This window comes from Calonectris borealis, chromosome 8, assembly GCF_964195595.1.
Source record: "Calonectris borealis chromosome 8, bCalBor7.hap1.2, whole genome shotgun sequence".
Taxonomy (NCBI): domain Eukaryota; kingdom Metazoa; phylum Chordata; class Aves; order Procellariiformes; family Procellariidae; genus Calonectris; species Calonectris borealis.
The window spans coordinates 18,133,852-18,146,871 of NC_134319.1; the positions used below are offsets into that span (position 1 = coordinate 18,133,852).

Here is a 13,020-nt window from a genome sequence, read left to right on the forward strand (position 1 = left end):
CGCTCTGCCCGCGGGGGGGCGGGGGCGGGCTGTCGGCCGCCTTCAGGGAGCCCGCTCTTCCTCCCCACACACACCGTCACGTGCTCCGGGAGCCGCAAAGCAGCGACGCTTTTGCGACAGGGTGACAGCCAAATGGTGCGACATCCGCGGCGGCCGCAGGAGCAGCAGCCGCGGCGGCCGAGCGCTGCCAGGGCCTGAGCGCCGCGCCTGGGCGGGGGAGCGCACCGCGGCCCGGCGGGGACCGCACCGCACCGCACCGCGCCCCGGCGCCCGGCGCGACCCCCATGAGAGGAGGGGGGGCGGCGGTGGCCCCTCCCGCGTCCCCCTGCCTGCCTGAGCACGGAGCGCTCCCCCCGCCCCCGATGCGCCCTTAGTCCCGGCCCCGGACCCGCCTCCCTCGCTCCCCTCCCCGCCGGCGGCGGCGGCAGCAGCGTCCAGGTGCGGACTTCAAACCCCAGCGCAATGGCGTCCAACGCGGCCGAGAGGGAGATCCTCTTCACCGAGCTGCAGGTAAGCGGCGGCGGCGGCCCCCCGGGCGCCGCCCCAGCCCCGCTCCGCTCCCCTCCCTCGCGGGGAGGATGGAGCCGCCGCCGGCCCCGCCGCGCCCCGCCGCCCCCTGCCCGCCGCTCGGAGCGGCGCGGGGCGCCCACCCCACCCCGCGGCCGGGCCGGGGAGGCGGCGGAAGCCCGTGCCCACCCCAGGCCTCTTCCCGCTGCTCTCCCCCGGGAGCGGAGGCGCCGCCGCCCGGTCACGGCCCCACCCCGCTGCCGGCCGCGACCCGCTTTTGTCTGCTCTCGGCTCCCTCCTTCCCCCCGCCGAGCGGCCGCGTCCCTCCGGCAGGGCCTGCCCCGGGCCGCGCCCCCCGCTCGGGCCGCGGCCCCGCCAGCTGGGGAGCGCCCTCCGCCAGCGCGGAGGCTGCCCGCTCTCGCCGGCGCGGTGGAGCCGCTGCGGTGGCTGGTAGCGCTCGCCCCCGCCGCCCCGGGCAGGGCGCTCGTCAGGGCCCCGGGCGGAGGGGCTCCCGGCAGCCACCCCACCGCCTGCGTCAGGGTCGAGCGAAGAGCTTTTCCCCGGTGCATTGCACCGCGCAGGAGTGGGAGCAGCTTCCTCTATGTAGGCCTTGAACTCGGAGCCTGTGAAGAGGAGAAAATGGTCCGACCAGCGTTATTTGTCACACGGCAAGGGTTCTTGTCACGACAAAAAAAAAAACAAAACAACCCCCGACGCTGTAAAAGGTCTTGAAAACTCGAGGGTTGGTTGTTGCCGTCCCTGTAGTTTGACCAGTTTCGGTCGCCTGTGCAACTGTTACTTTTCTGCTTGTCAGCTCAGGGCTAGATGCAATTCGGGAGCTTCACTTTTGTTCTCTTAAGTGTCAGCTCAACCTGCTAGCTCTTCCGCTTCCTTGTCCGGAAGAAAGCTTGCCTTTTTTTTTTTTTTTAATATATATTTTTCTTTTTTAAATATACATCACTAAATCTATGCAAGTTGTTATGGTTAACCAGGCAAAGAATGTGTCTCTGAATTTATTAGTTGGACAATTAGCCAAAGAAAGAAGTCCATAAATGGAAAGCATTGAATTTAATGCTTGAATAGAAATTAGAAAGGCATGCTTTAAAAAGGAGAAATTTTATTTCCTGAATGTTGTTAAATTCTCCTGTAATTTTAAATGTTAGCGATCTGCTCACTTGAGTAACAAAGGAAGAGAAGGCACAACAGAGATGTAGCAGTCTACTTAATATTGTAGCACATGAGATGGCTGAAGGCTAAGAATCCATCTAAAATGCTGAACTTTAATCAGTGGCTCATAAGTGTCTAGGAAGAATCGCTATGTTAATACAAACTTGATACGATGGTATATAAGCTGGTAAACCTGTTTGAAGTGGTGAGCTGTGTGAATAAGTAACTATGGTAGTGTTACAGGTAAGCTAAATGGAAGCAAAATTTCTGTAGAAGTACTGAGGGTGGGGTTCAGATTAATTTAAACAGAAATAAGTGGGGTTTTTTGTTTGGGGGGACTTTTGTTGGGGAGGGTTGGTTTTATTTATTTATTTTTCTTGGAAAATGAGACTGACAGTGATAGTAATTTAAAAAAAAAAAAAAGAAGATGGATTAGATCCTTTGGTTGCACTGTCTCTTCCATTATATGTGGCAACTTCTGTATCGATAAATACAGTTCTTTGGGCAAGACAGGAAGGTTACGAAGTTAACGTGGAAATCCCAGTAGGGTTTAAGCTTTGTAAACTGCTAACTTTTGGGTATTTTTAAGAGGAACTTCCATATCAGGAAGAGCCGCTGTAAAGGTAGTGTCTTGTTTGCAGTGGCATATGTTAGCAGTGGAATGCAAAGACATCGGTATCATTTTTCTTGGGAATTCTTCAGAGCAAATTGCTCTTCATGTACCTATGTGTAAAAGCTAGTTTAGTGGCATGTTCCCAAAGTAAAGGGAACTACACTGAAGTGTGAGATACGCCATTTCATCATGTTTCTTCAGGAGGAAACTTCCTCAATCTAAAGAACTCTAACTTAAAAAGTGCTTATATGTAAAATGGGCTTTTACTTGCATATTGCAATCTTGTGCAGAAAGATGAGGAAGTTGTAGAATGCATGGCTACAGTAAAGGTTGAAAGTGTAACGTAATTGGGTTGATCTAGATCATGAATAATGTGTGGTTTAGATGTTTTGCTAATACTCGTGAAAACCTACTGAAAACGAGGTGAACCCAGTGTTAATCCCAAGCTTGATCCTGACATGGAATCTAAAGTGAGTATCAGTCGGTGATCAATATAACACATTGCTATTGATATCGTATGTTCTGCATGCACTTGGTTATGATAGCCCTGCATACTCCAGCGTGCTGTAAGTAGTTAACTGTTAGGCTTGGATGAAGTTAATAAAAGTGGATCAGTAGTCATGATCAGTTCAATCAATTGAACTCTCCTGGCAAACTTTCACAACTACTGACTAACAGGATGTGAAGTGGGTTCTGAGAAAATATGAAAAACAACAGGGCAAAATAACAAACTGCTAAGAAGAAAGTGGTAAAACATAGATGTGGTACATGTATTTGTCTCAAAGTGTACTGGCTTTAATTAAATGGTCCTTAAATAGGCCTTAGATCGCACCTCTCACAGTGACAGTTTTATATTTTAAAAAAGTGACGCTGTATCTGATAGAGCAGTTTCTTAAAAATCTCTGCTAGCAAATATCCACTAGATATTTCTGTCCTGCTTTTTCTACAGAATATTTTCTCCATTCTTGTATATCTTACTTTAAACATTTTACAGACAGTTAATAGGATGTGGAAAGTATATCTTAGCTTCTAAGCAAGTTTTCACATAAGTTTCTTCAAGGTGAAAAATGCAACACTTATTCTTCAGTAGTTAGCAAACACATAGTACGAAATAAACTTGGCAGTAAAGAAGTCCTCTTTTTAGTTTGTTCTGTTTAGTAGCTTCACCAGCAAAATTACCTGATTACCAAAGATTGGAAGATTACATAAAGCCAGCTTACCTTTTTACCTTCTTTTATCTCCAGTACAGGTTCTTTTGTAGGAAGGGGAAGGAGCTTGGGTAGGAACCAGTGTTGCTCATGTTGTCTTCCTTTCTAAAATTTTGCTGTCCTCCTCTGGGCTTGCATCCTTTTAGAACTTTGTCCAGCAGGTAAACTAGCCTCTCCAGTGCTTGCTTGCAGGATAATTGCACAGCCTTTAACTCTTTGCTTCCTGGTGGAAGTGGCAACTCTGTTTCCTCATAAAATTAAACTTTAACTTATGATGCTCTAGGCTGTTATGCTGTTATAGGGCATCCGTGAAATAAAATCTTCTACGTTTTATATGAAAAAAGGTCTTTTTTTTTTTTTAAATCATTATAAAAAAAAAAAGAAAAGTTTTTTTGAGGTAGTGTGTATTTCCAAAGATGTGTGCTTTCTTGGCCGTGATCATAGAGGTCAGCATAGTAAGTTGATATGGCTGGGGTAACAGAAATTATTACTTAGAGTATTTAAACGAAGCTACTGTGTATGCAAAGTGATTGCACTTTTGCACTTCTAAGTGTTCTCTACCACTTGTTTTCTAGACAGTAATGTAAATGTTTTAAACTCTAGACTTTTCTCGTTAATGTTACAGGATTTATTTTAAGAAAATTTTTGGTTCACTCTAAATTGTGTTTCCAAAACAATACCTGTTTAATGCTGGAAAAAAACAGTATATTACTTGGGTTTATTTGCTTAAATGAAATTGTTTGGTCAGGATGGAGAACTTGGGCTATGCCCTAAAGTAAATAAGCATGTAACAGACCCTCGTTTGCATCAAATGGAAGTGTTAAAGGCTCTACTTTTTCAAACTCGGCCATAATACATATTTCTAAAATTACAAAACATTGGCGAAAATGTCTTTATTTCTGCATTGGTCAGAATAAAGGGATTTTTTAATGGATATTTTGTTTTAATGGAAGCCCCAGTCATGTAATTTCCTAAGTTGCTGTACCTGGGGATCTTGAAGCATAAATGTCATGACAGCATTGTGTTTAAAGGCCATTGGTAACTTTTTTTTTTAAAGTAGTGATGAACAGTACCACAACTGAAATATATGTAAATTATGCTTACACGATGGCACATCCGGTATAGTTTTTAGTTTGTTTTATTCTTCCGTTTCATATCTGGGACAAGAATATTCATAAAATTAATATGATTGAAAAATGCTCAGTATTTTGTTAGTCTGCATGATATAAATTGGACAGTTGAGTCTTAGATTACACAACTATGTTATGTATGTAAAATTAGGCACTTGCACCTCGCTGTTGGGTTAAACTACTAGACGGGACTCTGAAGACCTGCGTTTCATTCCTGGCTGCTCTGCTCTCAGCTGGGTGACATTAGGCAGATGACTTTGCTTACTCATGTCTCAATTTCCTCATCTTTAGAATAGAGGTAATGATGCTTGTTTTTTTTAGAGATAGAAAGTACTGGGTATTTATTATTAGCTGTGGTCAAGTGCCTAAGGACACCTTAAAAAGGTACAAGTAACCTAATTAATCTGTTTTGAACAGACATTGTAATTAGGCTGAACACTCAGCAGTAAGACTGCCTTCATATACTGTTCAGCTAGGACAGATTAGCCTCTGTCAAGGCCAAAATTCAAATAATTTTGAATTACTCTTGTTTCTTCAGAAAAAGAAAATGTCACATTCAAGTGAAAATATCCTGAAACTAGTCTACTGCAGTTTAGACATGAAAATGTGTGTACAGCTGCTTGGGACTTCTCAGATCCCTACAAACGCTTCCAGAACTGGTGGATTTAGGGCAGAACTTCAGGTTTTTTCCATTTGTGGATATATATTGCTCTTTAAACAGTACTCTGTTCAAAACTTGTGTTAGTAAAATATACATCCTGTTCTCAGTGGAACATAAACAGTCCTTAAAATACCTTTAGGTAGGTGCATGGGTGGGGGTTTTGGTTTTGTTTTGGTTTGGGTTTTTTTCCATCTGAATTCTATTAGTCTGCCTGTTAACATAGAAACTTGTATATGATGTAGACTTGTATACATTCGACTGAATTTTCTTTATCAGAGCAGATGTCTTTCCAAGATCCAGATCTGTTATTTTAACTCAACATAAATTATTAGTGATGGCTAGTAGAAAAGCATATTTAGTTACAGTATGTGTAATAGCTCTGCAGAAACAGTTTTATACGTTGTGAATGGTCATTCACATTCATTAAAATGTAACCTAAAATCCATAGTAGAATAACTAGATAAACATGTCCTTTACATTGGGAAACGGTGGTTTAAGGGCTTAATGATGGGGTTAAGAATCTCTTCGTCAATGTCTCAGTGCTTTGCTGAATTAGAGACTAAGACATTAAATGGCCTCTACTTAGATTCGGAGTAACAAAGCCTTACGGTGTGTTACATGCAGCGCGAGGGTCTGTCTGCTTTTTGTTTTTGCTTTTTCTAGAAATCACTTGTACAACTGGTACAAATTGGTTGATGGTAGGCTTTTTGTTTGTTTGTTTTGTTTTCTCTACCTGGATCCAGTAGGTGAATGGGTTCAGGAACGGACTGAGCTGAAGCATCTCATGAGATACTGCTCTGTAGCGTGGGCAAGGCATTTGTATGGTACTTTGAAGCTTTAATTATTAATGCTTGGTCTGCAATTCCTGGCACAAGCAATAGCTTCCTCACTAGTGTTTCCTGGGGGGGTTGTTTTATTTTTAAAGAAATTAGATTTACGTTGTAAGATCTGAGGCATGACTTCTGTTACTTTGAAATACGTTTCGGAAGTACTACATTGAAACAGAAACTAATAGTGCCATTAGTTAACAAAATGCTTTGGGCCTGTCCTTACAGTAACATTATATCTGATTAGTTTGTTTATTTGAACTGCAGCAATGTAATTGTGTCACACTGACACAAGTCTATACCATCTTTGTTACTGCCATTTTACAGTTACTGATTACTTACTGTATGACAGCTCACAGTGAATTGAACTACTTGCATGGCAGTCTGGGCATGCATCCTACGGAGCAAAGTTCTGCTCTGTGGGTTTTCTCATGGTCCTTTGTTGGGTGCTTTCCCGAACCTTCAGGAATTCTGTGTGTCAAACTAACGCAGTTTTGTGGCATCCATCAGGTTTGCCGGTGCAACTTCTGGCAGCTGGTGAGGATATGGCTGAGTTCTGTGATGAGCAGACACTAGTGCAATTGCAGGCTTATGTTCAGCTATATGGACCAGCTCTGCTGGGAATTCTGCTGCTGTTGTACTGTGGGTAATAGAAGAGACTGAAATCAAGCTATTCAGGCTAATGTAATCCATTTAACTTCACAAATAGGGTAAGTTGAGAGAGTTCATGTGATCAGTTACTATGGCTCAGTTGTGGGACCACCAGCTATGGGAAGTGGTGATCTGATTGGTTTTTAAGAGTAGACCACACCTTTTATTTTTCTTGATATTAGCTATAGATGCAGTTTCCTATACTGTGTATCAACATTATGCCCACTTTGGCTGTAGTTCCTGTTTGCTGCTACAGTGGTGTACCGACCACTTCTAGAGTGGATGCACCGTGATGGCAAAACTGGGCTCTCATCAGTGTAGTTTGTCACTTCTGCTGGGCAACCGGGGAAAAACCAGGAATATTAGGATAAGTGTATTTTGCTAGGACAACTGCATCTATACTAAAGGCCTTTGTTATTTTATTATAGATATACAGGTAGCTATCAGGTACCAAATAAGAAATGATTGACTGGGAAGGGCTGGGCTGGGCTATGAAAGGTTAATATATGCAGATTTTTCCTGTTCATTTTTTGTGCCATAAAGAAAAGTTGATACGTGGCAGGAGCCAGGGAGGGTTTGCTCTGGCCCATTATGCAGATCAGGAAAACTGGGCTATGTTGGTAGAAACCTTAATGTGGACATGACTAAATTAGTTAGCTTTTTCTGCCTCCAATTCCTGTGGATTTCTTTAAGCCTTATTTTCGTCGCTGGAGATGTATTGGTTTTTAAATGACAGAGAATTTCTGCCTTTTCTCTAAAGAAGTACAGATCAGAGAGCTTGAATCAAAAGCCTATAATATCTGTTTCAAGTCTGTAGTGTTATGTATGGTAGTCTGCTGCTGAAGCAAACTGTTTTTTCTGTTGAGGTTTTTCAAACATTTGCTATACCACAACATGGTAGCAGGGCTGATAGATTTATTTAAGTTTCCATTAAACACAAGAACATGTTAACCTGAAAATGAAAGTAGCAGAACCAGTGCCATTTCTATTGAGAAGAACCAGGGGGACAGCTTTCCACTAACTTTCCACAGTTGTTATTAGAGTGTCACAAAATACAATAGGCGGCAGATCTACAGCCAGGAGAAGGTATAATTAAGTCTGCAATACCAAGGTGCTAATAGATTGTATCAAAGTTCTGAGATAAATCACAGGAATAATGTGAGGCTCTGTCTGTTAGTGTGATAGAAACACTTGCAAGCAGATCAGGTCAGAAAGGAGAACTTCTTACGTGGATTACTACAACAATAATAGTTTTCTGAATTAGTGCTGTGCTTAAACCCAGAGAATATTGCTCAACTCTTGGAATGTAAGGGCTGATATACCTTTTTTGTTAGCTCGTAAAAGTTAATACTCAAAGCACTTAAAGATCACTATCATGTACGATTTTTTAATGAAATTTAAAAATAAAATACATGTACGTGAACTTGATAAGTACATATGTAACATCCTTCTGGATACTCACATTTCTTAGGCTATTGAAATAAATAGGTTATTAAAAGGAGTAAGAGCTAATAGTAAGTGTAATTGTTAATTACCTGATTTAGAAATAGTACTTGCAAATAATTGTGGTGCATAGCTGTTCTGAAATTATTTTTCTATCTATCTGTAATCTGTAAGTATGTATATAAACTTTTTTCATATATAAACTTCATGTAACTTTTGAGGAGAAATTGAGAGTTGATGATTAAAAGAAGCAGAAAAAAGTTCTTTTTTTCTTAAAGTCCCAAACACAAACTGGCTAATTAAACAGGAAATAATATTAATTATATGCTTTAGTATATCACTGGCGCTATAGTTGGCTTATGAACTTAGGAACTTTAACATATGTATTTTTGAAAACTGTCAAAAGGTATATTCAGTTTGGTTTTTCTGTTGCAGATCACTAAGACGCAAGGCAGGTCTGTGATGTAAATTTAGGATGGAAAAGTTCTAGTTGGTTCATTGACCACGCCATGTGCCCGTACAGACTTGAGGCTGTTGTTCAAAGACAGTGTCAGACTTTGTGAGCTGGTACTGCTGCTGAAAACGAGTATGTGCCATATTGTGTTGCTTTACATTTGCACAAACAGCTATGTGGTGAACAGATTTCGTTGTTAGTTTTGTTTTGGAGGTTTTTCCCCCCCTCCAAATTAGTTTTCAGCCAGATCAGGTTCACAATCCAGTTTGCTGTGTGGCCATATAAAGGTTTGTATTGGCATATATCAGCAAATGGTCTGGGGCAGGAACAAACTGTTAGGGGAGGATAGGACTGCTGCTTCTTTAGGGTGCTTTTATTTGCCTACAATGCTGGTTTATGCAGTAAAATGTTTATCAGATTACAGGCTGAGAGTTACTCTCATGTATGTGGTTTTGAGCTAGGGATTGTGAAAACAGTCCAATTCTGCTGCAGATGAATATACAGATAACAAACAGTCCATGCACTATGGCAATTCTTTTCTAGCTTCGCGTTCTTCAAGCAGAAGGTCTCACAATATGCTGCTTATGGCAGTAAAAACCTGCTTGTCTGAAAAAGCATTGAAAATAGAATTGTTTTGGACATCATGCATGGATGGAAGATGTAGTTTCATTTAGTTTGATGTTGAAGGTTGAGAACAGTATTAAGGTTTTGTAGCAGTACGCTAGGCTGCTGAATGTGGGGATGTGACCACCACTTTATTTGCTAGCTTTCAGAAGTTGCTTTTAAACCTTTTACGCACTCAAGGCAAGAAGCAGTTTTGAAAAACCTTGAGTCTTTTTGTTATTTCTCTAACTTAAGTGCAAGAAAAAGTGAGTATACAATTGAAACATGGGAATGAATTTTGGAGAGAAGGCAACTAACCGTGCAAATAATACTATAAAATTACTGTCCATAAAGATCATGAAGAGTGTGAGGTATTACATTTTGGTATGAATACATTTGTCAGTTATTGAATAATGCAATAACTGTAAGCCATTTGAATATTTAGTAGGAAAAAACCCCAAACAATGACAAGTTGAATGTTTGCAATGACAGAATACCTCTTAATGGTCACATGAGCATCAATTAAAGCACCACTTAGAGGACTTTGAACTACTATGAACAAGATTGATGCTGTGCCTCAGAGGTCTGGCCAAATTTGGGAGAGAAAAAGCATGAAAGTATGGTGCAGAATTAACAAATTTGAGGTAACAAAGTGATTAAATGTTTTCAAAGTTCTCATGGTGTTGAATTCATTTTCAAAATTATCAATTCTTTCTCCTTCTCCTTGTACACATTGACAAACTCTGGGTGTGTTATCTTCGTAACTCAGCTATGCCATTAAAATCTGGGACTCTATTTTTTAATTTGTGCTATTGGAGTGAAGGCTTATCTTTAGAATAAACAAGAAGAGTGTTTTTGGTGATTCCAGATGTCCCAAAGCTCTCTACTAAAAACTGGCTTATTTGTGTAACGGGGCCAAGAAACTTTATGCCAGTCCTTAGATAAATGGAAAAAACTTGTTTAGTTCTATTCTGCCTACCTTTCTTATTTCTCTTGCGCAGGAAGAGGAACGATAACCCATTTTATGATAGATTTTAGGACTTACACTGTTTACATCACTTAGGTTATTAGACATGAGATTGAAATTGCTCTTTCATCATTGTGATGATATTATCTTATCACTCAGATTTTTAAGTAACAGAAGTCCAAAAGCCTCCAAAACTATTGTTGAGAATTTGGGAGGAATGCAAATTGACTGCGGGGCCTGTTGCTTTTTACAAGCATAACATATAAAACCATCCACTGCTTTTCTACTTCATGTATTTGTTTATACGGGAAGATTTTGCAAAACAATTAAGTGGAATGTGTTTTAAGAGGATGTTCCCTTTATAGACAGTTCTGCATATGACACGACAAGATTATTTCTTCCCTAATTCTCAAACTGTGTAGGCTAAAATTATAAGACAAATGATGACAAAGAAGTGTCAGCTTTTCTTAAAAATAAAAGACAAAAGTACATTATTAACCTCTGAAGTTGTAAGGATGTATGCTGCTGACAAGCTGTCCAGAGCACATGGGGAACTACATGGGCGTAATGGGGTGGGGAGACAGAATACAGTAAATTAGATTCTAGCAAAAGATTCTAGAAGGCAGAGTCAGACTGAAGGCAGGCTTTCACAGGCTTGTATTGAGAAGTACCAAAATAAGCATACTACAGATCTACAGAACATTTTAAAATCAGCAAGGCCTTTTTGTAGGACATGTTCTAAACTTAGTGGCAGCAGTAGAAAAGTAAAAGTACTGTAAATCGTACATGCCTGACTACTAGTGTAGCATTCTTGAACTGCTGCCCATTTAGGACTCGGCAATCTCCTTTAATGGAAGCATGTTTTCTTCAATATTTGAGTTTGTTTGTTGCTTATTTATAAGCTCATATGAAGCTGGTGTTTTAGGCTGAGATTGACTGGATGTTAAAAGTTATCATTTGCAAATTATAGTATCTGTATAATTAGAGATCCTCAGGAAGATTATTTAAATTTTGTTCTTGAAACTTAACCCATTATTTAATGATTTTTCTTCAAGTTGCTAGGATTTGTGTCTTCGGTCTCTCTTCTCCTGAAGAGATAGAAACATGACATTTTGAAATTTAAAACAGATAGTACTTTAACATTAGAACAAAATTATTTGTTTCGGGTGTGGGGGGGTGGGTTTAATTGTTGTTCTCTACTTCTTTATTCATACCAGTTAGTCTGAGTCAAATTAAGTATTTGTTTGTTGGGAGAAAAATGTAATCAGTTTTAACTATTCATCTTTTTCAAGTTGTTTCAAGTATGATTCCTCATCACATAAGCCACTTCACCAAATAATATCTAAATCTGACTTTTTTTTTTTCCTTTTCATTTTGTATGTGCACTTTTCAAATAAAATTCATATCTATGGCAAAGTACATGGCATTCAGCAGCAGCAGCTAGTTTTTGTTTTGGGGGGCAAACTCCTTCCTTGAATCTGCCTTTTGTTGTAACATACTGCAAAATGCAGAAACAATTTATGGTTGTTAACTTAAATGCTTTAGAAATTGGTGTTCACCTGTATTAGGATTCTGTACAAGAGAGTGAGTGAATGCATTCTCAAGCTTTAATTAAACCAATTCTAACATTTTATAAAAAAAAAAAAGATCCTTAGAAGTTTCTTGAGTGCAGGAAGAAAAAGAACATCAGTCTGCTGTAGAATAGTATTCAGTATCATCTTCTATTTTTCAGATTAGCAGCCAGCACTAATATTAAACTGTTCTTTTTTGAAGTGTTTCTTTTTGATGGGAGTAACTCAGTGACACAGTCAGGGCAGCAGCTGCTGTGCACGTGGGAATTGGTTTCTTTAACTCCAATTTGATTCTTGAACCAGATGACCTTGGGTGTGAGAGAAAGGCAAGGGAGATGCAACTTCTGCAAGTGCTCTCCCATTTTTGTAACTCTTTCTTTTCTATAATAGACAATGCTGTTTTATGGACTCAAAAGTAACATTTCATTTCTTTAACATTTGTCTGCCTTCCCACCTGCATTTACTTGAATTAATTTACTGTCAGTTTAAGGTTTATACAGGACTTCAACTAAACAGATTTGTAAAAGTTAACTACAGGCATCCATATTCAGAATTTATTCACATACATTCTCTAAACTATGCAGTTGAATTATTTTCTTCTTTATTTCCATCTAGCATGTAATATTTTCCGCAGATTTCCTCCACTAATTTTTGTCTTGCACTTTGCTAACCGTATATGTTGAAAATGTCAGATGTTTCTGATTATTTTTATGAATTTTTCCAATGTTAGAAAATAAGCTGTCTACTGTCCTGAAGTATTTAAGTGTTTCTTTATCGCGATGAATATATTTGAAGGTTAGTACATAGTCAAGTACATGTACTGGGAATTCCTGCAAATCTGAGTTACGGCAGCAATGAGCATTTTGGTGGCATATACTGGGAATGATCCGAGATGCCACTTCCTCCCTCAGGGTTAGCAAAAGGAGAAGGGAAGGGCTGGCTGTGATTCTGGCGTCTTCAGAAAATGGGGAGAACCTGTGTCTAGGCAGAAGCATTGGCTGTACCCCAGAATGTTTATGATAATGCCAGTTCATTGCGTCCTGGCTAGTTAAAACAGTGGGAAGGGTGTGAAAAAGAAACCAGTAATGCTCAGAGAGGTCAGAGAAGCGTACAGTTGAGAGGATGCTAGCCTGAGCTAAATATAGTATCTTATATTGGAAGATGGTGTAGACAGATTGAGACTGTGCTTTATTTTTGTGTAGTTTAATTTCTTTTTTT

The 13,020-nt window shown here is 40.3% G+C and overlaps 1 protein-coding gene across 2 annotated transcripts in view; it reads left to right on the forward strand.

Annotated features, from left to right (window-relative positions):
• Window positions 1–202: 202 nt before the first annotated feature.
• Window positions 203–13,020, forward strand: part of PKN2 (protein kinase N2) — a 56,844-nt gene continuing 44,026 nt past the window's right edge. Inside the window, exon 1 of one of the 2 annotated variants that reach the window (XM_075156216.1) lies at window positions 203–510. In XM_075156216.1, coding sequence (XP_075012317.1) covers window positions 463–510 — 48 coding nt within the window. In that variant the 5' untranslated portion in view covers window positions 203–462. The remainder of the gene's footprint in view (window positions 511–13,020) is intronic. The other variant, XM_075156217.1, reaches the window with a different exon arrangement.